Raw genomic sequence first — 27,928 nt, 5'->3', positions numbered from 1 at the left:
GTTTAAGTCTTCCATCTGGCTGTATATTTTATCCTATGGATATTTTATTCACATTTTCCTTTCCTATTCCCTCTATAATTTTGGATCAGTTGAACATTTGGTGTTATTCCATTTTATCTCCACAATTGGCTTACTAGTTATATATCTTTAAACATTTTTTCGAAACGGTTGCTCTAGGGTTCTAATATATATTGTTGCTTTTCACACTGTGCCTTCAAATGATATTATACCACTTCCTGTACACTGTCAGAATCGTAGGACTATGTACCTCCATGTCCTTTCTCCCAGCCTTAGTGCTATTGCTTTCTTGCATTTTATTTCTACCAAGGTCGTAAACCCCACAACACATTGTTACTATTATTTAGATGGTTCTCTTTTACTGAGATTAAATATAAGGAAAAAATTCATATACGCCCGCAACTTTACCACATCCAGCACTATTCAGTTCTTTGTATAGATCCAGATTTTCTTTGGATTTCATTTGCCTTCTTCCTGAGGAACTTCCTTTAACGTGTTGTGTAGGGAAGATCTTCTGGCAATGAATTTTCTCAGCTTTTTTATTTCTTTGAAAGTTTTTGTTTCACCTTCATTTTCAAGAAACATTTGCATTAATCAGAAAATTCTGGCTTGCATGGATTCTGATCAGTCATCTGCCCATTCTGTCCTGTTTGTTCCCTTGTATGTAATGTGTCTCTTCTTTTCCTTTTCTGTCACAGGATGTCAGTGTTGGTGTTTGAATCAGTCTTTCCATTAGTTGATTGGGCTTGAGTCCTGTGTTGCTATAATCACTTTAAATATAAAATAGACTTGGGAACCTGGGTGGCTCAGTCAGTTGAGCGTCTGACTTCTGCTCAGGTCATGATCTCCTGGTTCGTGAGTTTGAGTCCTGCATTGGGCTCCCTGCTGTCAGCACAGAACCCACTTCAGATCCTTTGTACCCTTCTCTCTCTGCCACTCCCCTGCTTGTGCTCGCTCTCGCGCGCGCTCTCTCTCTCTCTCTCTCTCTCCCTCAAAAATTAAATAAACATTTAAAAATAAATAAAAATAAATATAAAATAGACTTCAGGTTCCGGGTGCAAGATAGATCAGTATACAAAAGTCAATTGTATTTCTGTACATTAGCAGTGAATAATCCAAATAAGTAAGTAAGAAAACAACTTCAGTTACGACAGAGTAAAAAGAATAACATATTTAGGAATTAATTTAACCAAGCAGGTGTGAGAGTTACACACTGAAAATTACAAAACACAGTTGAAAGAGATTAAAGCAAATTTTAAAAAATGGAAAGACTGTGTGTTCATCGATTGGGAGACTTGATATTGTTAAGATGGCAACATTCCCCAAATTGATCCAAGCATTCAGTGTAATCCTTATTGATATTCTAACTGCAGCTTTTTAGAAATTGAGAGACTGCTCCTGAAATTTATGTGGAAATTTCATGGACCCAGAATTAATTTAAACAATCTTGCAGAAGACGGCCAAAAGTGGAAGACTCGTGCATTCCCATTTCAAACATTATTTCAAAACTCCAGTAATGAATACAACGTGGTACTGATTTAAGGATACACCCAGAGATAAACAGAATGGCATTGAGAGTCTGGAAATAACCCGTCTGTCTATGGTGAGTTAATTGTTGACAACAGTGCCAAGACAATTAAATGGGGAAGGAGCAGTCGTTTTAGTAAATGGTGCTGGGACAACTGGATAGTCAACATTTAAAAGAATCAATTTGAATCCAAACCTCGTACCACAGATAAAAATTAAGTCAAAATGGATCCAAGTCCATATGTAAGAACTAACACTATAAAACTTCTTCTGTAAGAGCGTGTAGGAGTAAATCTTTGTGACATTGGGTTAGGTGATGGATTCTTAGCTAGGACATCAAAAGCACAGATAATAAATGAAAAGTTAGGTAAAAATGGCTTCATCAAAATGAGAAAAAGTTTTTGCTTTAAAGGACACCATAAGAAAGTGAAAAAAACAAAAGAATGGGAAAAAGTATTTGTATATCTGATAAGGGCCCAGTAGTCAGAATGTAAAAAGAACTCTTGCAAGCTAAGAGTAAAAAGACAACCCAATTAATAATGGGATAAGGGAGGCACCTGGGGGCTCAGTCAGTGAAGTGACCGACTCTTGATTCTGGCTTAGGTCATGATCTCACGGTTCATGAGAGTAAGCCCCAAATCAGTCTCTGGGCCAACAGCATGGAGCCTGCTTGGGATTCTCTTTCTCGACCCCTCCCCGTTTGAGCATGTGCGTGTGCGCTCTCTCTCTCTCGCTCTCTCGCTCTCTCGCTCTCTCGCTCTCTCTCTCTCTGTCTGTCTCTCTCAATTAAAAAAATGGGCTAAGCATTTGAATAGACATTTCTATTAAAAAAGATCTGCAGATGCCAAATAAGCACATGAAAAGATGCTCAAAAATATTAGTCGTTAGGAAAACAAAAATTGAAAGCACTATGAATTATAACTTTCCACCCTCTAATATGGATATAATTTAAAAAGTGAAAATAACAAGTGTTGGGGAAGGTGTGGAATAATTGAAATCCTCATACATTGCTGGTGAGAATTCAAAATGGCACAGCTGCTGTGGAAAACAGTTTGGCAGCTCCTCAAAAAGTTAAACAGAGCTGCTGTATGACACAGTTATGCCATCATAGGTATATATATCCAAGACAAATAAAGAATAAGCCCCCACAAAAACTTGTATACGAGTGTTCCTAGCAGCATTAATCACAACAGAGTGCCAACAACCCAGTGCCAACCAAATAATGAATATATCACCTGTGGTGATGTATCCATATAGTAGAATATTATCCAGCCATAAGAAGAATGGAGTAGTGATACTTGCTGCAACATGGACGAAAACTGAACACGTTATGCTAAGTGAAAGAAGCCAGACTCAAAGGCCACATAATGTAGGATCCTATTTAGTGGATATGTCCAGAATGGACAAATCTGTAGAGACATAAAGCTGCTAGTAAATGTCCAGGGCTCCTGGGAGGGGGGATTGGGCAGGGACTGCTAATGGCGTAGGGTTTCTTCTGGAATTAGATGTTGGTGATGGTTGGCACAACCATATGTACATAGTAAAAGCCAACGAAAAAGGGTGAATTTTATGGAATGTGACTTACAGCTTAACAAAATGAAAAAAAATTGTAAAGGAAAGCATTTGCTTTTGAATATGATTTTGGCCATTTTAGAAGTACAGTTGCCTACCCCAAAAGATGTAATATGCTGTCCAGGTCTTGCCTTCACCAGTTTGATCATCAGAGGTGACCACTGTAGTCTGATAGGTGTTTCCGTCTTGTCCCTGTTATCAGTATTTACAAATTGCACCTGCACATACATATACACTTACAGACACTGGTTGAGTTAGGATTACCACTGATCTGCTACTCCCCATTTGAAAATAATAATAATAATAATAATAATAAAATAAAAATCTCTGGTCAGTACAAATTTGCTCCTCTTATTCTGTTTCAAGGCCAGTGGGTGCTCCATTGTAGGATAGGAACACTTCATCTTTCATTTACCCTCCCAAAGGTCATTGACTACCAATGGCCATTTAGAGCCCACCCCCACTCCCCGAAATTTGCTATTCTCATTGTACACATACTTCTGTGGCTGTGTAAATATTTCTTTAAGACAAGTTAATAGCAATGGAAATTGCTGGATCAAGGAAACCTTTTGCTAAGGAAACATCTCTGAAGTACCTTCTTGTGTGCCTGATACCACTGTATGTGCTAGGGAGACATTAGAGAAGACCCACATATGTTCCTCTTTTCATGAAGCTGAAATTCTGCTGAGGGTAGGGACACAGTAGAATCAAATTTTGATAGACGCCGTCAGAGAGCCCTGCAAAGTTCTTTTGCCAAGTCACACTACCCTCGGTGTGACTGGAGTAACAAATGCCCCTTTGCTGGCACCCTAAGCACCCCATTCATGACGTGGGAGATGTAGACAGGAGGCTGGACACTTTATCTCAGGCTCTCTGCAAGATCTTGGCGTATGCAAGTGGAATGATCCCTGTGGGGAGTTTAAGAGTAGTGAGACTATGATGGAAGGATGCAGCGCCCATTAGTTTTATTCCTGGGGAGGAGTGGAGCTGGAGGTGATGTGACCCCATCTGGGCAAATTACCAGGGTGTGGGGTGGCAGGAAAGGGTGAAAGGTTGCTAGAGGAGCAGCAGGTTGTACTTTCCTGTAATAGGATGTACCACTGAAGTCCCAGATGAAGCAGTCTCCTCTGGGAGGTACAGCTGGAGTGAGGGAGTCTTGTGTTCCCAAAGAAACCATTGCGGGCAGGGTGCAGGGGAGCTCACCACCATGCAAGGACCTCCACCTCTCCGGAGGTCACCATCGTCTCACTTCTGGCCCCAGCCCGTCAGCTGTACAGATTCTAACCAAGTAGGGACCAGGGAACATGGAAGAGGAGCACATGAATGGTTTCCTCATGGGTGAGCAGAGCAGAGATTAAGGACCACACTAGACTGGTTAGTCTAGATGGGATTGCCTGCCAGGATCTTCCAAGGAAAAGAATCCCATTGGCTGGAGGTGGGGTGTCCTTCTCAGAGAGTTTATGGGTGCACAGGTGGGGCTTTGAAGAGTGGAGGTGGAAGTGGAGGGTTTGGAATCATGCCGTGGAACCTCAGGCTGCTCACCAGCAAAAGAAGCTGAAGATGCTACCCAGGTCAGTGGGATCACTGGCTTCTCTTAGTCTGTCCTTTAGTCAGTCTTCCTGCAACTTTTTTTTTAACAGTGCTTCCAGGATCCCACTATAGTGAAATGAGCCCAATAACAAATCACTAAATCTTTCTCCAGTGTCCTGTTATGTGTCCACCAGACTATAAGTCTTGGATGGGCAGAGATATTTCAAAGAGGGGCTCATGACCTACTCCAAGCCAGTTTCTTGAGGGAAACAAGGTGCCCTACTCAACCCAGAGAAGTGAACACTTAGAGGATAGGATTTTAAGCATGAGACAGGAGAGATGTTTGAGTGAGGGCAGGCAAGTAAGAGATAGGTGGGTTCTCATGTCCATGAACTTCTCCCCAGTCGTTCCTTAAGCCCTGACTGTATTCACACCTGTGCCTGAAAGGCTGCAGATGCAAGACTGTGTTCCTGGGGGAGGGAAATTCACAATGGCATGAGAGATGGGCCAGTGTGTGTGTCCCCTGAGGAGGACAAGGTGCACGCACCAGGCAGGCCCAAGTCACCCTCGCCGTGGATTCTGCCACGTGAGCAAATAGGCCTGCTCTGGTGTTGGCTTCATGGTGGGAGATCGGGGGGTGGGGGGGGGGGGAACGTATGCGCCTCACAGTTTGCACAAAGCCCCACAGGAACTGTGGTCACCCTCATGCCACCTTCCCCTTTAAAGCAGAATTAGGCATTGAGAGAAGGGGACAGGTTTCCTTTGGGTGGATGGGGAGATGATAAGGTAGAGAAGCGGGTGGAACAGGGGCACCCTCAGTGGTCAGGTAAGTGGTCTGTGGCAGGTCATCCTGGCACGGCAATGTGAACCCCTTCACCATCTCCTTCCCCCACTGGTGTTCACTGGCTTGCAACAGACCTGCTGACTGAAGGTGTCCTTGTGTTTGGGGTTCACATGGACACTGGGAAAATTGGGTGGCTGCAGTGCCTCCAAGGGTTAGGAGCTGAGAAGGCTGAAGAGAGCAGTGTGTTCAGGGTGAATGGGATGAGGGCCAGGCCTTCCACAAGACTGAGAGGGCGTGGATCTACCCTGAGCAGCGTGGGACTGTCCTGTTCTGCCTTCCCCACAGGTTCCGATCCCCACGATGGGGCAATGGCTCCTCAGCAGGAAGGCTCTGGGGCCTTAAGGACAGTGGGAGTCTCCTGAAGATGGCATGAACCCTTCCAACCTAGAAGGTCTCCCCATTTTGATGGGTGGAGGGCTCTACTGTCTGTCAGACATGTGAGCGGGGGCTTCCCTCCTAGTTGTGGCCTGGGACCAGTGCAGCTGAGTCATTGTCCAGAAACAGCCAATGATGGCAAAACCTGGGGTCATTTATCCCTGGGAAAAGAGGTTCCTCACGTGCCTGGATGGGTGCACTGGGATGGGGGCTAATACTGTGGAGACAGCGGTTTCCAAGAAAGGCTGTCTGTAATTCTGTATTTCAGTCTCTCTGTGCTATTCACTCATGGGGCTGGGTGAGACCTCATTGTGTCTCTAATTGACATGTGTCCTGTATGGAGTGACTTTTTGTGTTCAAAAACAAGATGTCGTTTTACGAGCCATTTTGGGGTCCAGGATTTGAGATGTATGAGCTGTGAGAGGGTCTGTGTCCAGTATGGGAGATCACTGAGCTGTGGAGGGTTGTGTGTCCAAGTGAGAGTTGTCTGGGCTGTTAGGGGTCTCTCCTGGTGAGTGAGGTATGTGATCTGTTTTAGGTGCAGCGTGCAGAATGTAAGTTGTCTGGGGCTGTTCCCATTATGTATTTCAGGAATTAGGGTTTGAGCTCTCCTGAGGGTCTCTGTTGAGGTTGGCATATTTGAGCTCCTGGGGGCCCATATTCTAGGTTGTGAGATTGCAAAGGTTATTTGTCATGGGACAGGAGGTATCTGAGCAAGCTTGTGTTCACGGTACAGGTGTTTTGTGCTGTTTGTGTGTCTACATGCAAGGTTGTCAGCTCTGTGATTGTATGGCATCTGTGTGCAAGGTGTAAGGTCTGTGAGCTATTAAGTTTCTATGTTGCAGGTTGTCAGGTTGCTAAAATGCACGTGGATCTGTATTATAGAATTTATCGCCTCTGAGCTGTTTTGTGTCTCTCCTCATATCTCGAGTTCCATAGGAGTTTGAATTCTGTGGGTGGTTTGATATTGTATGTCCAATGCATTGAGGTCTCCTAGCTGCCTTCTCTTGGGTCTGTATCTCATCCACTCCAGCTTCGAACAACCTGGCTTCCTAGTCTAGGCCATTGAGTCAATGTGGTTGGCTTCCCTCAGTGTGTCAATGGGATATTTTGGGTTTTGAGAGCCATAGTGGGAGGCCCATGAAGTATCTGGGAGTCTGTGTCTAGGGTATGATGCTTCAGAGATCTGGGTCCCAGGGTGAGGAAACTCGCCTCTGTCTTCAGTGCTTTCTTCCAGGGATTGACACTTCTGAGCCACATGAGTGTTTATACCCTGATTAGAGAGCCTTTGTCACACACTGAAGTTCATACTTGAGGTATTTGTGGCCTCTTCCTGATGTTTCAGTCTGACAACTGTCCAGAAAGACAGAGCTTGATCTGAGTTGACTGACTGAACTCGTCTGTTCCAGCTCCTAACAGCCTGTCTTCCTTGTCTAGACCATTGACTCTGTGTGGTTAGCTTCCCTGAGACCCTTCCCTAGGGTTGGGTTCTCCCAATCTCGAGCTTTAGCTTACCTATTTCATACAATCTCAAGTACAGTTTTAAATGTAGTCCATATTCAACTAAAAACAGTAGAACCAGTGCTTCCCTAAAAAAAACTATTCATAAAACATTTTGCTGAATCCCAGGAGGTTCCAGGTAAGACACTCCAATAGGAAGTTGTTCACAATCTGCTCCTTCCAATATGGAATTTTAAAAAATCTTTTCTCTCTGTTACTGGTACCTTGAGAGGCTCGGGCAAGACAGGCCATTCACTTTTAGGTTTTTGACAAAACACCCTAACACTCACACGCGTGTGCACGTAGACACACACACACACACACACACACACACGACCCACCCAATACACACATTAGTAGTCAATATAAGGAAATTGTATTGGAAATTTAAATGGAATTCTGTGATTAATTATAAAGCCAAGTTTCTCATCACACTTATATGTCTGCTGCCCAGGATTGGCTGTTTTTCAGCAAACTGGACAACCAAACATGCCTTCTTTTTGTAAATATTATATATTGGAGCTTGTAATCTGATTACAACACTCTAAATAATTGTATACCAGTGTAGGAATGACAGAGCCTATTTTTTGTATGTCACCTCCTAGACAGAATTCCTCAGATGGTTTAATACAGGAGGTGATGCCAAGGAAACAGACTGTTTCTGAACCCGTGGAACACGGACTGGAGCCCAGTTATGGCCTGGGGGCGGGGGGAGGGGGGGGGGGTCTAGCAATGCCCATGGGAAGTGTCAAACTCGTCTCCACTAAATATGGCATCCTCAATTAGAGAAAGAGAAATATGCCACACACAGGTTGTCAAACCTCAGTTCTGACACTGCAGAGGCAGGCTTCTGAGAAAAACAGCTGTTCTTTCAGAGAGCACTGCTCTTGTGTGGCGCAGAAAGAACGGTGGTCCTGTGACACGAATGCACGCCCGGCTTGTTCTAGGGAGATTCTCCCTCTTTTATTCTTAGGTTCCCGCTTTTGCTCTCATGCATGTTCTTTCCCAGGATCCTGTTCCTTCCATCCCTGCGCCAGCGCACCCCCTCCTATCCTCAGCCCCAGGTCTGAACCCCCACCTCCCCAGAAGAGAAGGGCTAAGACCACCGAGAGGGGAAGTCCTCCCGACTTCCTAGAGAGACCAGCCACAGGAGGAGGGGCTGCGGGACTACGTGTGACATCACAGACATGGGACACTATGGAGAAGCCGGGTGCTCCTTAACCTTCCTCGGGCTGCACGGGGCAGGGAGGGACAACGGGGTGCCCCGGGGCGAAGTGGCTTCCTCTCCGTGGGCCGTGGCATGGGTACTTGGAATCCGGGACTTGTAACCACGCAGGGAGTAGAGAAGGTTGAACCCACCCCAGAGTGACTGTGGCGCACCTGAGTGACTGCACAGGATACATATTTCCCGAGGTGGTAGGGAGAGTTTCCAGGCGCTGCGAGTGACGAGTGACGTTGGGTTACTTCCTTTGTAGGGCGCACGTGTGGCAGGAAGTACCACTTTCAGATCTTTGTGTTCTTACCGGTCGTTTTTGCATGCGTGCATACTAGGAAAGAAAAACCAAACTAGTACAGCACCTCACTATTCAGGCTGTTGCAATGCTGAGAGCAGCCCAGATCTGAACATCACACGGTCTGCGCAGGGTGGTTTTGCCTCTTTTCCCCTAAGGATTGAGTAGACCCATTATAGTGGGGGAGATTTAAGGTAGGATGTTTCTGCATTCAGGATTAGTCTCCACGAACAAGAAATGTTTCTCTCTGTGTCTAGCTAGTTTCAGGAGGGCTGACTTCCGATCTCAGTTACATCAGGGAGCTGGAGGGATTGTGTGTCTGGCCCAGTCAGCAAAAGGAGAAAGGTCTGTGTTTGGCCTTGTCGCATGTAAACCCAGGAGCCACCCGACAGACATATGGTAGGGCGTGACAAAGCGTGAGGAGCAAGCCTTTTCTAGGTTAAAGGGGGAAGAGTGGTCTTTTGTGATAAGCCATTTCTGAAACACGAAAGCCTGTCGAGATTTCTTGACTGTGGCTCTCTTCAGGGCTCGAGTGAAGTTCAACATTGTCTGCAGGGTAAAAATGAGCATGGCATGTTTCGTGCCTGTCCAAGCAGATAGCTAGATAAGCAGAGATTCTCTTTTTAACCCTGGAAGTAATCTACACTTGAAGAGCACTTTATAGTTTTAAAAGGTAGTATTTTCTTGATCTAAAAGAAGGAGGCAACCATGAGTCATTATCCTAGAATAGGATCATCATCCTCATCTTACAAATGAGGAAACTGACCACAGGGAGGTGAAGTAACCTGCCCAAAGTCACACAAGGAGTAAGTGATGGGGCCCTGATTCAAATCTTGGTACATATGGCTTCACCACCTGCCTGCAATACAGGCACACACTGTTGGTTTCCAGATCTACACATCCGGCTCTCTCCTGTCCCCTAACTTCACACCTGAGACAACTGACAGGCTCACAGACAGATTGCACTCAACAGGTGCTAGGCACTCTCTGGGACTCTGTAAAGATGACTTTACAGAGAAGAGAACTGTTGGAGAAAGTAGGTCCCAAAGGCTCACCCGCCGCCCTCTGAGGGAGTGAGGCTACAAGAAGAAGACTGGAGGGTCTGAAGGGGGGCTGTGTCTTTGAGGGACAAACTGACAGGCTAACTATCACACGTGATAAACACATTTCTTTTGATTGTTTGTTTTAATGTTTATTTATTTTTGAGAGACAGAGCACTAGCAGGGGAAGGGCAGAGAGTCGGGGAGACACAGAATCCCAAGCAGGCTCCAGGCTCTGAGCTGTCAGCACAGAGTCCAACGTGGGCCCCGAACCCACAAGCCACAAGATCATCACCTGAGCCGAAGTCAGACGCTTAACCTTAACTGACCCACCCAGGTGCCCCTAAACACATTTCTTTGAATTAATTGTTTTTCTTTTAGCACTGCCAAAACACACTGCATGTTGAAAATACACACGGCAGATAAGTAAAGCCAACCAATACATGGATAAGCAGAGAGACTCCCGTTTTGCCTAGGGACTGCCTAACTTGAAAACAGCATTCTGCTGTACAAGTAGAGAACATTATCCTGGACTAAATGAATCAGAAATTAGCTGTGTTTTCTAATTATTAGCATCATTCTCCTATTACAGAGGATGCATCTTAGGCACAGAGAGGCTAGGTCAGCTCCCCCAAGTCACTGAGGTACTAAGTGGTTGAGCCCCACAGGCAACGATACACAACATGTCCAAAAGTGAACGCACCTGCACCCACCCCCACTCCCCATGCATCGGCATCTCCTCCAGTGTTGCCTAACCCAGTGAAAAGCAGCCTTCTACCCAGCTGCTTCGGCCAGCGACTCTTAGAGCCGTCCTTCCTTGCTGCCTCTCTCACCACCCCCTCAAACACCAAGTCCGTCCAGTCCAACCTCCTACGTCCTTCAAAATAAGATCTTGACACTTACTTCCATCACTACAGTTAGTTCCCTAGGCCACATGACCCTCCTCTCTGCTTGATAACTGCCACCAATATTAACCCTTGGCCACAAATTTCTTCATCCCGCTACCTGAGGGACCATTCTTAAATCCTAATCTGGTCTTGTGTACCCTGCTCAAAACTCTGCAGGGTCTTCCTGCTGTTCTTGGGATAACGTCCAGCCTCCTGGACCAGGCACAGCAGGCCTTGCCTACCCTCAAATGCCTCATCTTCAGCGGATGGCCTCCTCCACCCCCACTTCATATTCCAGCCAACTTAAACCTCTTTCTGTTCAGTAGATGGCCACTGGGCTCGGGCACTCTCTCTCCTCCCTGCGTCTCCTGTCCCCAGCCTTCATTTGCCTGATTCCTACTGATGTTCAAGCAAGCTATCAGGTTAAGTAGAGAGCGATTTCCATTTAACCCTAGGAATCCCTGGATGAAACGGCACTGTTAATAAAACTTTTTACTGAAAAGTGATGGAGATTTCATTATAAATTCTCCCAAATAGATGTTTTACCCTGGTTCACAGTGAGTTAATTGGAGATCCAATCTGACAGCACAGTTGTTCTGGAAAAGGCTTCCTTGCTAGGAATAGGATGACACACAGCAAAGATCTCATCTCCTTTCATATGGATCCTTTGATGCACTTGGACACGGAGTTTGGAATGTGTCACAAACTTTCCCATTGTGAAGGGGCCCTGCCTTCCAGTGAGGAGGGATAAGCAGAAACGTGGAAAGAATATGTCACTTTATGGCACCTTTGACCCAAGAAATTAAATGCCTTCCACTACTTCCCTTGGACTTTGTTTTGATAATGTTTCACTCTGAGTTGCAGCCTGAGTTTCTGTTGGGACAAGAGAAAGTGTACTAACTAATCTTCCCTTTACAAGGGGTTTGGTCTGTTAGTCCCTGTGGCCATCAAGGAGGCAAAGATCAGCTGCTGCTCACTATTGGAGCCCTCTAAGGGATCCTGACAGTGCCTTCATAGAACTCCTTAGGGGTCCCTACCAGGTGCCAGAAACCCCTGGAGGAAAGTTTGTCAGTTCCTGTGGGGTCCAGGGGGCAGCAGCACCCCCTGCTGGTTCTGTCTTGTCATAGACTCAACTGTGAGCATTAACCTCATTCACTATAACTCCTCTGCCTAGGCATGAAATGAAGTGTGTCCCTTGGACAAGAGAAAAGATGGAACCACCAGTCCAGCCACCACCACAACCCCCAAACCCGAACCTCAGCCAGAGGCGTGGACTAGAGTCCCAAGGTCCTGGCATACTTGCTCCATGCTGACATGTCCCTAACACAGGGCACCGTGTGACTGTCTCTTCTGCAGCCTGGCTGTTGAGGAGCTCAGCTGTGCTGGTATATACAGTTTTATTACCCAAACACTCAGGTAAGTGTCAAAGCCCACTGTCTGTAGACAAGGAAACAAACGGAAAGGTTTAGGTCGCTGGTGCAGGAAAGGGTGGATCTGGGCATCACACCTCCGTTTCGCCTGACTCCAAAGCCCGACTTTGCACTCACAGTGATCTTCCTGGATTGTGTTTCAGCTGCTGAAATGCATATATTGTTCCAGTATTGTATAGTCATCATGGTCCCAACACCTGTCCACCTTGAAATGGAGGTACTCAGCAACCTTGGAGGGTTCTAAGATTTTGTGCCTGTCCTCCGATGAGCTGCCCTGAAGCCAACAGACCTGGAGTCCCTTGGCATGGAAGGCTTGCCTCAGAACCAACAGCCAAGCAGGACTTCAATGTCCAGGGCTCCCCCCGTGGAGCGGTACTTTGCCATGTTAGAGAGCCTTTGCAAGCAACCCCACCACCCAAATTAGGTCTCTACCTGTCTCACTGGTGACCAGGTGTTACAAATTGAGAGGCAAGCAGAGGAAGTGCTTTTAGTAGCTGCATCACAGCCGTAGCACTGACCAGACCCCACTGGTGATTTGAAGCCCAGTAGCCCAAGGACTGCAGTCCGACTCTAACTAGGTGTCTCTCTGTTCTTCGGCGTGCGTGTCTGTACACTGTGGGTGAGCAAAGTGCCTGTGTCATCAGCCTCCCCAGCCTTGAGAGGTGTGTCCTGACCAAACACACACACATACACTTAAGTAGGGGTAAGAGGCCCTCCTCTGTGTCCCTAAGGTACTGTGATTTCAATTCTGCCACCGCTCTTCTCACACAATGTGCAGTGGTCATCTGCTTGCAGACTACACCCTGTGTGATCCCTGTGTCCCCACTGAGTCCAGTGAACTGACACATGAATTCGGGTGGTGCTTAGAACATGTTTCTTCAGCGAAGGAGGGACCTTCACCCAGGGTCCTTCATCCCAAAGGGCAGCTCGTGTACCGGTTATGACACAGGAGGATGGAGTAAACGGGACATCTCTGTACTCAGATTCTCTGTGAGGAGGAGGAAGATTGGATCTTTTGTACCATCTCTAATTCCAGAAACTTAAAGAGGCTATAGAGGGATTTTCAATGTGTGGGTCACTGTTGCCCCATCGGCCACAGTTCTGGTCTCACAGTGGAACTTGGGTCAAGATCCTTGGAGCTCCAGGCAACTCAGAGAATGTTTTCCAAGTCCCGAGCGACTGGTGCACAGAGTAGGTGCCCACAGTGATCTGTCCAGTAGGTGGATTGTTGAGTGAATTAAGGCTGCTAGTTAAATATGGGATGCTCTGGCAAGAGCACAAATCGCCTTGGGGGACGGGACATGAACACACGGGTGAAGGCTGTGTCAATCCAGGTGACTGCTGTCAGCCTCACAAGAAGGCGCTCCTCCTCACTGTCCTTCCAGCTCTTTGTCCAAACCTGCCTCTTCTCTAAGTGGTCCTCTCCATGTCCCTTCTCTGCCTAACTTACAGCCCGATACAGGCTGTCATTCGGCATCTGTGATCCTTGGGTGTCCTTTGCAGTCCAGCTGACTGAACAGAAGCTGACTCAGCACAGCGGGATCTAGTGCCTGTCACCCGTTGTTCTCCCCTGCTTTCTGTTAGACTCTCACTCCCTTCCCCTACCCCCCAGCTGCTCCAGCCTTCTGGCAGTATCTGCACTGTTTCTGGAAGCCTCTGCCTCAGACACTTCTTCCCAACTGTTCCCTCTTGACAGGAAAGTCCTGACCCCAGAAATGTGCTTGTCAGATTCCTCTCCCTGTTCACAATGTTTGTTGAAAGGTCACCTCTTCGTGAACCCTGAATTCACACCCTTGGGGATACTTTCTAGGTTCTGCTTTTGGGGCTGACAGATCATCTGGAGAGGCATTGCCAGCAAACGTGCGGGGGCCTGGGTCTAAGAGCCAAAGAGTTTGTCTAGAACCAAAGAGAAGAACCTGGAGAATGTCCTAGTATTCTGACTAAAAGGCAGAGGGGCACCCAAGAAAACGGGAGGTCAAATTATCACCGAAGGCAGGCCAGCCCCTGAGCAGCTCCTCAAATGAGTGGAATTGTGTTCATGCATCACTTGTAGCCTGAACCATGGGCCCTGAATGCTGAGGGAAGATCCCTGCTCTCCAGTAGCCATAGTCTGACCAGAAACTCAGAGGATAAGGCCCTGCCTGCAATAGCTGAGTGCCTGTTGTCTTTGGGGCCACTATGTCCAGACCTGGCCATGCAGCTTCTGTTGTTCTAAGATGGGGATGGCAGTACCTGCCTTCCTTGCTTCCAGGGCTCTTCTGACAAACACAAGATGGAAAGCGCGCGCGCACACACACACACACACACACACACACACACACACACAAAGATCAGAGAACTGGAAAGAACCTAGGTCCTTGATGGCGTCACCAGACCCCAGAATATGCCCCGCCTGCACCCACCCTTACTTCTGATTTCATTCTGTGTGATTGTGAATTGCCTTTGTGATTAGACCTGTTTGAGGAGGGGTTTCCTCTTTACTCACAGCACAAAGCAGACTTCTGGATATGGGGAGCATCGTGGGGTTTGGTTTTCTTTTCTGTGGGAGCCATGTCGTGTCGTGGGTAAGGGCACAAGCTCTGTTCCTAAACAACCTTCCTTCCAACTCAGTTCTGCCACTTGCAGTCCTGCCATTTTGAGAAGTGTACCTGGCCCTGTGCCTTACTATCCTCACCTGTGAAATGGGCTTATTATTCTTAATAGTGACAATACCAAGCAGAGAGGGTTGCATTTGTGAATACATAATGAGGTAATGCAAGGATGGTTCACAGAATTGCATCTGCCACATTCCCTATCTTTACACCTACTGATGCTGCCATGGGAGAGGTGGCAGGTCAGGCTTTACACCACGTGAGCTAGAGCAAAGAACATAAAGATCACATTACACGTCTGTGTTCAGCCCTAGAAACTCTCCTCCTCTGCCACACATTCTCATCCTTTGCGTCATGCACGGACGATCCGTCACCAGAGGGCTGACTCTCCCACCTGCGGACCACAAATACACACCGTCTTACACTGTGTGCATCAATCCAGTACACTCCAGTTATGTCCTCAGATAGCCTGCCCTGGTCCTGGTGCCGGGGTGGGGGTGGGGGGTACCCCAGGGCAGGTAACGGAGCACATGATGTTCCCTTACACCCACACGGCATCGGAAGCTGTCTGCATCCTAGTGCCTGCCTTTCTTTCCAGACTCACCTCCCTCCGCCCTAAAATTCGGATTACACTCACACTGGATTCCAGGGCAGACCCTGCCACTTCAGTCTCTCTCCTTCAGCCTCAAATTCCTCCTGGTTAAAGGCAATAATCCTGCCTACTCAAGGTTTGTTGGGAGACCTCCAGGAGACAACAAATGTAAAACACCTAGCTGACGTTAGCTGGCACATGGAAGGCACTGGATAAGAAACAGCATTATCTATTTCGCTTCTTTAATCCACAGCACCTGGAATGCAAAGGGTAAGATTTCCTCCTTTTATACGGCTGAATAATATCCCATTGTATAGATGTGTCACACTTCCTTTATCCATTCCACTGTTGATTGACAGGATTGTTGTTTCCATTATCCTGGCTACTGCGATTAATGCTGCAGTAAATATGGGAATGCAGACATCTCTGAGAGGCTGGCTTGAGTTCTTTTGGATATATGCCCAGGAGTGGGATGCTGGACCAGATGATGGGTTTTTTGGCGGTTTGTTTGTTTGTTTGTTTTTAGTTGTTTTGGAGGGGACATCTGGATACGAACAAGATCATATGATAGTTTTAATTTTTTGAGGAACCTCCATACTGTTGTCCATTGTGGCTGCACCAGTTGCGTTCCCACCGACAGTGTACGAGGGTTCCAGTTTTCTGTATACTCTCCAACACTTGTGATCTGCTCTTTGTTAGTTTGTTTGACAATAACCATCCTCACGTGTCACATGTGTGACATGACATCTCATTGTGGTTTTGATTTGCCTTTCCCTAATGCTTAGTGAAGGGGAGCATCATTTCATATACCTTTTGGCCATTTGTATGTCTTCTTTGGAGAAATGTCTATTCAAATCCTTTGCATATTTTTAAATTGGTTTGTTTGTTTTCTTACTATTGAGTTAGAAAAGTTTATTATAAATATTGAAAATTAACCCTTATCAGATACATGGTTTGCACATCTCTGCCCATTTTGTAGGTTGCTTTTTCAGTTTGTTGATGTTTTCCTTTGCTGTGCAGAAGCTTTTAAGTTTGATGTAGTCCCACTTGGCCGTTTTTGCTTTTTCATGACTGTGCTTTTGGTGTCGTTTCCATGAAATCACTTGCCAAGACCTGTGTCACACAGATGTTCCTTTATGTTTTCTTCCAGGAAGTTTTACAGTGTCACGTCTTATACTTAATCTTCAATCCCTTTGGGGTTGATTTTTGTGTGTGGTGTAACGTAGGGTCCAATATCGTCCTTTTTGCACGTGGGTGTCCAGGTTTCCCGGCACCATTTGTCCAAGAGACTGTCCTTTCCCCATTGCGTATTATTGGCACCCTTGTCAAGATCAGCTGACTGTACATGCGTGGGTCTATTTCTGGGTTCTCTTCTGTCCCATTGGCCAGTGTCTGTCTTTCTGTCACTACCATACTGATTTACTTACTGTAGCCTTGAAATATGTTTTGAAATGAGGAGGGTGGGTACCTCCAACTTTGTTCTTCCTGCAGGTTGCCTTGGCTGTTCTGGGTCTTCTGTTGTTTCATATGCATTTTAGGATTGTTTTTCTAAACTTGTTTTTCTAAAATTGTTTACTGAGAAATGCCATTTGGTTTTGAGAGGAATAGCATTGAGGCTATCATTTTTCTTTTTAATCTTTCATCTTCAACTATAGATTACATTGATTGATTAATCAGTTATATTCTAAATCTGAGGATTGCATTAGTTGGTTTTCAATTATTGAACCACCTTTGCTTTCCTGAGCTAACCCACTTGATCATGCTGTTTTTCCTTTGAATATGTTGCTGGATTCCATCTGCTAGTATTTTGTTGAGGAATTTTGTTCTTGTGCTAAGGAAGAATATTGGTCAGTACTTTTCTTGGTATCAGTGAAATGCTAGCCTCATAAAATCACTTGCAAGTATTTCCCCCACTTCTGTTTCCTGGAGGACATTGTGTAGAATTTGTGTGTGAGTGTTTTTATTCCTGTCGATATTTGGTAGAATTCACTGGTGATACCATGTGGGATTTTCATCATAGGCTTTTAACAACTGATTCAGTTTCTGTAAATGGCACTGAAATATGCATGTTCTTTCACCTTGGGTAAGTTTTGGTGGTTTATGGTTTTTGAGTAATCAATCCATTTGCACATTGTTGCATTTATGTATGGAGATTTTCATGTAATATTAATAATATCGTTTCTCTCATATTTCCTGGGTCTCTAGTGAAATCTCCTCTTTCATTCCTCTTGTTAGTAACTAATTTCTTCTCTTTCTCTCTCTTTTATTTAGTTTTATTGAGATATAATTGACAGCACTGGATAAGGTATAAAGGATAATAATCAGACTCACATATATCATGAAATGGTTACCATAGTAAGTTTAGTTGACATCCACCATCTCAGAGACACAAAAAGAAGAAAAAGAAACCAATGTTTTCCTTGTGAAGAGAACTCTTAGGATTTACTCTCTTAACAGTTTCATTTATATCACATAGCAGTGTTAACTATAGTCATCATGTTGTACATTATATTTCGTTATTTATCTTATTTTTCTTATACCTGGAAGTTTGTTTCTTTTGGCCATCATCCTCCAATTTTCTTCTCCCTCCCCAAATCACCACCTCTGACAACCACAAATCTGATAGCTTTTTCTGTATATTTGGAAGTTTCCTTTTCAATTCCATACATAAGTGAGATAATGCCCTCAAGGTCCAACTATGTTGTCACAAATAGCAGGATTTCCTCCTTTTTATGGCCAGATAGTGTGTGTGTGTGTGTGTGTGTGTGTGTGTGTGTGTGTGTGTGTGTCTGTCTGCCTGCCTGCGTGTCTGTGTATTTACTTGATCCATTTATCCATCAAAGATGCTTAGGCTGTGTCGATATCTTGGCTATTGTAAATAATACTGCTATGGACATAGGGGTAAAGATACATCTTTGACATTGTGGTTTCATTTCCTTCAGATATACTATCAGAAGTGGAATGTCTGTATCATATGGTAGTTCTATTTTTAATTTTTTGAGAAACCTCCATACTGTTTTCCATAGTGGCTGCACCAATTTACATTCCCACCAAAAGTACACAAGTATTCTTTATTCTGCACATGGAAGCTGGCATTTTTATCTCTTGTATTTTTGATGCTAGCCATTCTAACAGGTGTGAGGTGATACCTCATTGTGCTTTTTATTTGCATTTCCCTGATGATTGGTGGTTTGCAGCAGCTTTTCCTGTACCCATTGGCCATTTGTACGTCATCTTTAGAAAAATGTCTGTTCATAGCCTTTACCCATTTTTACTTTATTTTATTTTATTTTATTTTATTTTATTTTATTTTATTTTATTTTATTTTTTTAATGTTTATTTATTTTTGACACACAGAGAGAGACAGAGCATGAGCAGGGGCGAGGACAGAGAGGGAGAGGGAGACAGAATCAGAAGCAGGCCCCAGGCTCTGCGCTGTCAGCACAGAGCCCGACGCGGGGCTCGAACTCACCGCGAGATCATGACCTGAGCTGAAGTTGGATGCTCAACCGACTGAGCCACCCAGGCGCCCCACCTTTACCCATTTTTAAATTCGATGATTAGTTGTTGTTGTTGTTGTTGTTGTTTTCAGTTTATTTTGTTTTGTTTTTGCTGTGGAGATGTATGAGTTCTTTATATTTTGGATATTAAATCCTTGTCAGATATACGGTTTGCAAATATTTTGTCCCATTCCATATGTTGTCTTTTCACCTTGGTGGTTTCCTTAGTGTGTAGCTTTTTAGTTAGATATAGCCCCACTTGTTTTTGATTTTGTTGTTTGTGCCTTGGGTGGTATATCCAAAAATCCATTGCCAAGACCCGTGTCAGGGAGCTTTGTCGTTATGTATTCTTCTAGCAGTTTTAGTTTCCAGTCTTACATTTAAGCCTTTAATCCATTTCAAGCTAACTTTTGTGAGTGTAAGATAGGAATCCAGCTTTATTCTTTTACATGTGAATAGTCCATTCTCCCAGCAGCATTTATTGAAGAGACTGTCTCTTTATCCATTGAGTATTCTTGACTCTGTTGTCAAATATTAGTTGGCCATACATGCATGGGGTTACTTCTAGGCTCTCGATTCTGTTCTGTTAGCCCACGTGTCAGTTCTTATGCCAGTAACACACTGTTCTTATTACTCTAGCTGTGTAGTATGGCTAGAAGTCAGAAGTGTGATGTGTCTTCTTTGCTCTTCTCTTTTTTTTTCTTCTTCAGTCCTGTAGAGGTTTATCAATTTTATTGATTATTTCAAAGAAGCAACTCTTTAAAAAAACGTTTACTTATTTATTTTGGGAGATAAAGAGCATGTGAGCGGGGAAGGGGCAGAGAGAGAGGGAGAGAGAGAATCCTAAGCAGGCTGTACAATGTCAGCCCAGAGCCTGACATGTGGCTCAATCCCACGAACCTCGAGATCATGACCTGAGCTGAAATCAAGTGTCAGACGCCTGACTGAGCCCGCCAGGCACCCCATCAAAGAAGCAACTTTTTTTTTAACGTTTATTTATTTCTGAGACAGAGAGAGACAGAGCATGAATGGGGGAGGGTCAGAGAGAGAGGGAGACACAGAATCTGAAACAGGCTCCAGGCTCCGAGCTGTCAGCACAGAGCCCGACGGGGGGCTCGAACTCACGGACCGCGAGATCATGACCTGAGCCGAAGTCGGACGCCTAACCGACTGAACCACCCAGGCGCCCCAAAGAAGCAACTTTTAATTTGAGTTTCTCTAATCTGTCTTGTTAGAAATTTCATTGATCTCTGTTCTTGTATTTTAGTAAAATTCTTACTGCTGCTTACTGAGGATTACGAAATGACTTCCCTAGGTTTGAACATCCTTTTTACCTAGATAAAAGCCAGTGAAAATTCAAAAGAATGTGTCACCATGGTGGAAATTTTAGCCATTGTCTCCTTTTGGAAAGTACATGGACACTTACGAGTATAGCAGATGCTGGTCACACATGGAGTGTTCTTAAAATTATGCTTGAATGGTTATAAAAAGTCGGCAGGGTTGACTGAGCTTGCGCCACGCTTCAGGCTCCCTATTCATTCATTCTCTGTCGTCTCTCTCTGTCTCTCTGTCTCTCTCTGTCTCTCTCTCTCTCCCCCCCCCCCCCATTGCTCACTCGCGCCCTCTGTCTCTCTCTTTCAACAACAACAACAACAACAACAACAACAACAACAAAAAGTGGGCAGGGGATTCACATGGTTGACTGCAGGGCACCATTTTTCATTACCTGTGATGTGGTTTTGATGATTAATCTCATGCCTGAGATCCTGATTATATGCCATCCGAATTCTGAGCTTGGAAATGTATACTCTTATTTAAAGCCCAGAACCATCGTAGGGAGTAGGGCTCATTATTATCCCCATTTAACAGATAGGAAGCTGAGGCTCAGAAACGTTAAGTCAGATGAATAATAACGGAGTTTTCTTTCTTCTTTTATCACCATTTGATGTAGTCTGGGTCCTTCTGGCCACACACCTCCCTTGCTAGCTTCCAGCTCTTTGATAACCTTTGTCTTCAGCTTCCTGTCTAGACCAAGGGCCAGGTGGAGCTGTGAGCATGGACCACACCTCCATGGATCCACTCCGGAAATGCAGCTCAACACTGATTTCTGAGTCTTCCCCGATGATCTCTGAAGAGACCTCCCGGGAAGTCACGGCCGCCTCCTCTCCTTCCTTCTCGGAACTGCTTATGATGGGCCTGGGTGACCTCAAAACCAGTCCTGGCACCAAATACCCTGCCCCTCTTCCAGAGGGGCTGCTCCAGCAGCGCTACAGAGATGAGAAAACCCTACAAGAGAGGCGGTGGGAAAGGTCAGCGTCCCCTCAGAGGAAGAAAACCCTTCTGGGGCACATGAGACGGCGGCACCTCGATCAGGTGGCACCTTATCGGGTGGAGAGGAAAGCCAGGATCTCCTCCTCAGGTGATAGAGATCAGAACAGATTCAGATGCGAATGTCGATACTGCCAGAGCCATAGGCCAAATGTCTCTGGGATGTCTGCAGAGAGGAAAGGGGCCCCCCATGCTTCCTCCTGGGAGACACTGGTACAGGGCCTCAGCGGCTTGACCCTCAGCCTGAGCACCAGCCGACCTGGCCTGCTGCCCGAAGGGGTGCTCCAACAGCAGGAAAGAGACGAGAAGCTCCAACTGGAGATGCAGCAGGAAAGCAAAAGGATGTTTCAGAGGCTCCTAAAGCAGTGGTTGAAAGAAAACTGAGGCTCTCATCCTCACGTGACACAGGTCTGAATGGCTCCAGACATGATCCTGAGCGTGGATTTCTTTTGGGGACCAACCAGTAAGCAGTCGTCAGAGAAGTGACAAGAGCAGCGTTGATGACTGAAAATTTGATCGGCGTGAGCCCTCATCCAATCCCAGGAAGGTCCTGTCTTTCCTACCTTGAATTTGTGGATCCCTGTGGGGCTTTCTATGGGACACCGCATACCCCAGGGGTCCGCAACTTCCTTATTATGGCTCCCGTGATGCATGTTGTCACTTTCCCACCCCGAACTCTGCCTCTCCTCCCTGCCTTGTTGTCAGTACAGTAGAGAGCTTCTCTGTAGCATGAATGCCCCATTGTCGATGGCCATGTGCTTTTGTGCCATTTCACGGACTGCCTCCCAGCAGCAGCACTGGTCTGCTGGAATGGACGTGTGCTGAACGGAGATCCACTTTCAAGAGACTGACGCTAAAGGAGGTGCAGAAAGGGACCTGGAACTGGAACTTGGTGGTTCACTATTGTGTTGTCTGTGTAAGCCGTTATGAGTATGCTGAGCTAAATGTAGAACATTGTTTCCCTGCTTTATAACACGGATGGTATTCCCCTCGAAGGAATTTCTGACCCGTTACCTCATCATCCTTGCCAAATAAATATACATATAAAAAAAACCTAACTTTTGCATTCAGGTTCTTTATCCATATTGGGTTGTTCTTTGTCAGGTGTGAGGTCACCGCATTTAAATTCTAGAGCAGCAGATCACAGTTTATCAGGAGGTTTGGAGCCAGGCCTAGAGGGCACCAGGGAACACCATCGAGTCACCGTTTGCAGCCCTGCAGCACGAGCAGCCTTCGGATCATCCGGGCAGAGCAAGTTGAAGAGTCTTCCTGCCCACAGAGAGCTGGAAGCACAGCCCACCGCCCACGGTATGAGGTCCTGGGGGATGGTGCCGGCCCCCCTGGCGTAGCATCTCCAGGGGCTGTGCCTTGTTGCCCGGTGTCCCTGGGTTGGGGAATGCGAACAGCAGTTTCATGCCTGCATCACGGAGTCATTTCAGAGTCGTTTTGGGACTTACATGTGTGCCTTTTCATTTCAGGAGGCATTAATGAGGCATCATCCTTCTTCCTCCCCACAGATCCAGTGCTGTGTAACCCAGGAAGTGCCCGTGCAGTCCCTCTGAACTACAGAGAAAGTCTGCTTGCGCTCAGTCTCCGTAATTAGGTAATGTCCAGAGCTGTGTTGCTGCAAACATCTGTGAGTCTTCTGCAGACAGAAGTGGCTTCAGAGCAGGTGTGTTTATTATGTTCTGAACGTGTGATCTCTCCAGAGAGCTTGGTGCTCAGGTGACCCTGCCAGGCTCGTGTCCCACTTGACAGGAGAAGGTAAACAAAGCAGGGATGTTCTTCCTTGAAACTCTGAGGCCTAAATTTACACTGGTGGTTTGGGGTGTGGTTAGCAGGATAACATGCGCATTTCACTTTATTGATCTTCTCCTAGGTATCAGACAGTATTCTACATGTCTCCATATATCAGCTTATGGAATCCACTCCCAGAACCCATCATTGAGCAAGACTTCGATCTCACTTTGTGTGTGAAAAGCAGAGTACAGAGAGGTCAGGTGAGTTGCTCAGTGTCGCAGAGGCACTGAAGGAGAGGGTGACAGGCAAACCTAGGCGGACTGAATTCAGAACATGACTCCTAACCAGCTCACCAACGTTAACCTCTATAGAGGCCGGGGGTGAAGTGCGGAGAACCAGTGACTTTGGTGGACGTTTCCCAGCTGGAAGCCTCAGGTCTGGTAAGATACCTCCTTGAATCCTCCCCATAATGCACTAGGGCAGGGGCACTCCTACCCACCTGGCAGAGTTCAAGGAAGTCATAAAGAGATGGCTTTACTGCAGCAGCCACACCAACCACAGACAGATGTTTAGCCACTCGTTAAGGTTTCATCGTCTCACCCTTGCCTCCCCCACTCCATGCAAGGCTGGCTGCTGGGGTGGGGAAGTTTGGAGTAATCACAAGACAATCCTGGCCCTCGGGATTGAGCCTTTAATCAGGGAGACCTGTAACGCCCATACATGTGGCAAAGAGCCGTCATGGAGCCCCTCTGTGGCTCTGTGGCCAGGAGACGAGAGGGGTGGGAAGGAACGGGGTGGGGCAGTGTGGATGTGGGGCTTGCTGAAGGTGCTTCTGACCACACTTACTCATGGCCTGCACTGGGGCACATGGGGAATGAATGGGTGGGCAGGTGTGACTGACAGACCCAGTGGTATCATCCCACCCCTGCCTCAAAGTCATTGTCCCCTTGCCCACATACCAAGTGTATGTGGGTATCTGGGGGTCCCATCTGAGTCAGCACACGGTCCCAAGTTATAGACTAGGAGATGGAATCCACTAATGTCCAGAGATGTTCAGCATGTCAAATTCTGCATTTTTTAAATGTTTATTTTTGAGAGAGAGAGAGGGAGAGGGAGAGAGAGGATACAAAGTGGGAGTGGGGGAGGGGCAGAGAGAGAGGGAGACACAGAATCTGAAGCATCAGCATGTCAAATTCTAGGCAAGAGGCAGAGGGAGAACCACCAGGAGGCAAGAAATACAGGGAGAGCATGGGGGTAGAGTGGAATGCTCAAATCAGAAATCTCAATGTACCTATCACAAGTAAAGAAATTGAATTTGTTATTTAACAACCTTCCCACTGGGGCACCTGGGTGGCTCAGTCAGCTGAGTGTCTGACTCATGGGATCGAGCCCTACTGTCAGTGCAGAGCCTGCTTGGGATTCTCTCTTTCCCTCTCTCTGACCCTGCTCCACATTCTCTCTCTGTCTCTGTCTCTGTCTCTCTCTCTCAAAATGAATAAATTTTAAAAATTGATTTAAAAACCTTCCCACAGAGAAAAGCCCTGGGCCTGCTGGCCTCATTGCTAAGTTCTGTTAAACTATAGGAAGAGATAATATCCATCCCTCATAGGCTGTTCCAGATAGAGAGGAGGAAGGAACATTTCCTAACTCATCCATGAGGACAATATTACCCTGCACCAAAGCCACACATGACAACACAAGAAACTATACACCAATATCTATCATTAACATCCATACATAAATCCTCAACAGAATAGCATATCAAATCCAACAACATTTGCAAGGGGAAAACCAACTAACCAAGTGAGATTTATCCCAGGGTTGCAATATCGCTTTAACATTCAAAATACAGTTCGGGTCAACCAGCATAGTAATATAATGAGGACAGAAACCATGTGATCATGTTGATAGACAAAGACATTTGACAAAATTCGAGGCCCATTCGTGATAAAAATGCTCGTCCAACTAGGGACAGAAGGGGACGTCCTCATTCTGATAGGGCTATCTACAAGAAAAATATGTCTCCTGTCACATATTTATTAGTGAATGAATGCTTTCCCGCTGAGATCCAGACCAAGGCAAGGATGGCGGTTCCCACCATTTCTGCCCAACATTGACTGAAAGTTTCAGCCAGTGCAATCATGCAAGGCAAAGGAACGAAAACATGGAGAAACTGGACACGAAAACTATGTCCAAGCAAAAACTTGTACTCAGATGTTCACAGCAGCATTATTCATAATCGCCAGAGAGCAAAACAGTGTAAAAAAGTCTGTCAGCTGGTCAATAGATAATCGAAATGTGGCAACCCATGCAGTAAGATGCCACTGATCTATGAAAAGGGATGAACTTCTGATTTCTGCTACAACATGGATGAGCCCCCAGAGTGTTCAGCTACATGAAAGACACAGACACGAGAGTCCACTTAAAGCAGGAGTCAGTTTCTAGGAAATGCCCAGAAAGTGCAAACCTACAGAGATAGAAATTACATTAGACTCTGCCTCGGCCTGGAGGTAGTAGTGGGAAGTGAGCGCTGACGGGTACACAGGGTCTTTCTGGAGAGAAGGAAATGTTCTAAAACTGAACTGTGGCAATGGCTGCACGACTCTGTACATTTACTACAAGTCACTGCATTGGACTCTCTAACTGGGTGACACTGGTGTGTAATTAGAGCCCAATAAAGCCCTTTGGAAAATGTAATGCAAATGTCTAAGTAAGTCATGGTGGAAAAGGTATGCCATTGATTTTATAACACTAAGGAACTGTCCCGTCTCCCTTTCCATGTTCTGGGTCCTGCCTGCACGACCCATCATCACCTGCCTCCTCCCTGTGGGTGAGGTGCTCCCACCAGAATGAGTCACTGTGCACATCACAAAGGAATGCTGCTGCGTGCACACGTCTGTGTGAGTGTGTGTGTCTGTGTCTGTGTGTGTGTGCGCTCATGCGCAGGCACCCGCTGGGTGAACTTAATGGTTGGCTCAGAAATCCGTGGCTGGGGTCAGGCTCCTAGGGTCCATCCTGCATCTGAAAACCCACTTAGGAGTTTTCCTTTCTTCAGGAATCCCATGGACCTGGCTGCAGTTTCCCTGGTAACCAGCCTCATCCTTAGCTTTAACTTCCGGCCACAGGAAGATGTGTAGAGTGGGGAGGGGTGTTGTCCGCCCCCCACTGGGCCCCCTGCCGCACTCAGCAACCCAGTGTGGAGACAACAGCAGAGAGGTAACCAAGACAATGGAAATCCCACTGCCTCAAGGCCCTTCCCTCTCCCCTCTGCCTGCCTGTCATGTAAAGAAGGGGACGCAGATGCATAAACACACTCCTCCGTCCTGTAATTGTTCTAAGTGTGGCTGTAAAATAAATATGTCACAAACAGCTCCTGACTAATAAATACAGAAAGCAAACTGATGGCTGCTGCAGGGAAGGGGGTGGGTGGATGGGACAAATGGGTGAAGGGGAGTGGGAGATACAGGCCTTCAGAGAAGGAAGAATGAATAAGTCATTGCATCAGAGGCATAGCACAGGGAATGTCGTCAATTGCTGTCGTAGCATTGTATGGTGACAGATAGTGGCTACACTTGTGGTGAGCAGAGCATAACACTAGACATGTTAAGTCCCTGTGATATACACCTGTGACTAATGTAACATTGTGTGTCAACTTTACTCATGTAAAAAAAAAAATAGCTCTTGAAAGAAGACACATAAGGAATTTTTGTTTTTAAATTTCAGTAGTAACACACATGGCTCTAAAGTTCAAGATTCTATTTAAACCAGGACAGGTGAAGCTCAGAGATGCTTCTCAACATCATCTGTGCATCAGATCTTTCCTGGAGCAGTTTAGAATGACTCAACACCTAAAAAACAGACAATCCAATAAATATGGGCAGAAGTCATGAACACACATTTCTGCAAAGAAGACATACTGACGGTTAATGGGCATATGAATAGATAATAGGTACCGATCATCATAGGGGAATGCAAATCAAAACCACAATGAGCTATCACCTCACACCTGTCAGAATGGCTAAATTCAAACACACAAGAGACAACAGGTGTCAGCGAGTATCTGGAGAAAGGACCCCTCCTGCACTGTTGCTGGGAATGCAAACTGGTGCGTCTACTGTGGAAAAGTATGGAGGTTCCTGAAAAAGTTAAAAATAGAACTACCCTAAGATCCAGCTATCGCCTACTGGGCATTTACCCCCCAAAATATAAAAGCATTGAGGCGCCTGGGTGGCTCAGTTGGTTAGGTGTCCAACTTCGGCTCAGGTCATGATCTCGCAGTTTGTGAGTTCGAGCCCAGTGTGGGGCTCTGTGCTGACAGCTCAAAACCTGGAGCCTGCTTCGGATTCTGTCTCCCTCTCTGCCCCTCCCCTGTTCGTGCTCTCTCTCTCTTTCCCTCCCACTTCCCTCCCTCTCTCTCAAAAATAAACATTTAAAAAATTGTTAGCAGCACCTGGGTGGCTCAGTCGGTTAACTGTCCAACTCTTGGTTTTGGCTCAGGTCATGAACTTGCAGTTTGTTAGTTCAAGCCCCACATCAGGCTCTGTGCTGACAGTGTGGAGCCTGCTTGGGATTCTCTCTCTGCCCCCAAACCGCTCGCTATCTCTCTCTCAGAATAAATAAATAACCTTAAAAATAAAAAAAGAAATGCAAAACACTACTTCAAATGGGATGCATTAACTCCTATGTTTTAGCAGCATCATTTGTTATAACCAAATTACAGAGGCAACCCAAATGTCCATCGAAGGATGAATGGATAAAGAAGATGTATATATATATATATACAATAGAATATTATTCAGCTATAAAGAGAATGAACTCTTTCCATTTGCAACGACATGCAAGGAGCTGGAGAGTATTAGAAATAAGTCAGTCAGAAAAAGACAAATAGCATATGATTTCACTCATAAGCAGAATTTAACAACCACAAAGCATGAGCAAAGGAA

General features: G+C 45.9%; 1 protein-coding gene across 14 annotated transcripts in view; it reads left to right on the top strand.

The window, feature by feature from the left end:
• Positions 1–26,393, top strand: part of FAM156A (family with sequence similarity 156 member A) — a 45,982-nt gene extending 19,589 nt beyond the window's left edge. For 4 of the 14 annotated variants that reach the window (XM_015542104.2, XM_042973920.1, XM_042973913.1 and 1 more), the window contains 2 exons: positions 11,979–12,220; positions 20,935–22,342. In XM_015542104.2, the coding sequence (XP_015397590.1) occupies positions 20,973–21,629 (657 nt within the window). In that variant the 5' untranslated portion in view covers positions 11,979–12,220; positions 20,935–20,972 and the 3' untranslated portion in view covers positions 21,630–22,342. The other 10 variants (XR_006213365.1, XR_001511317.2, XM_042973921.1 and 7 more) reach the window with 8 other exon arrangements.
• The last annotated feature ends 1,535 nt before the right edge of the window (positions 26,394–27,928 follow it).

This window comes from Panthera tigris, chromosome X (genome assembly GCF_018350195.1).
Source record: "Panthera tigris isolate Pti1 chromosome X, P.tigris_Pti1_mat1.1, whole genome shotgun sequence".
NCBI classification, from domain to species: Eukaryota; Metazoa; Chordata; class Mammalia; order Carnivora; family Felidae; genus Panthera; species Panthera tigris.
The sequence above is the reverse complement of the archived record's forward strand: the minus strand, read 5'-3'. Positions and strand labels throughout refer to the sequence as shown.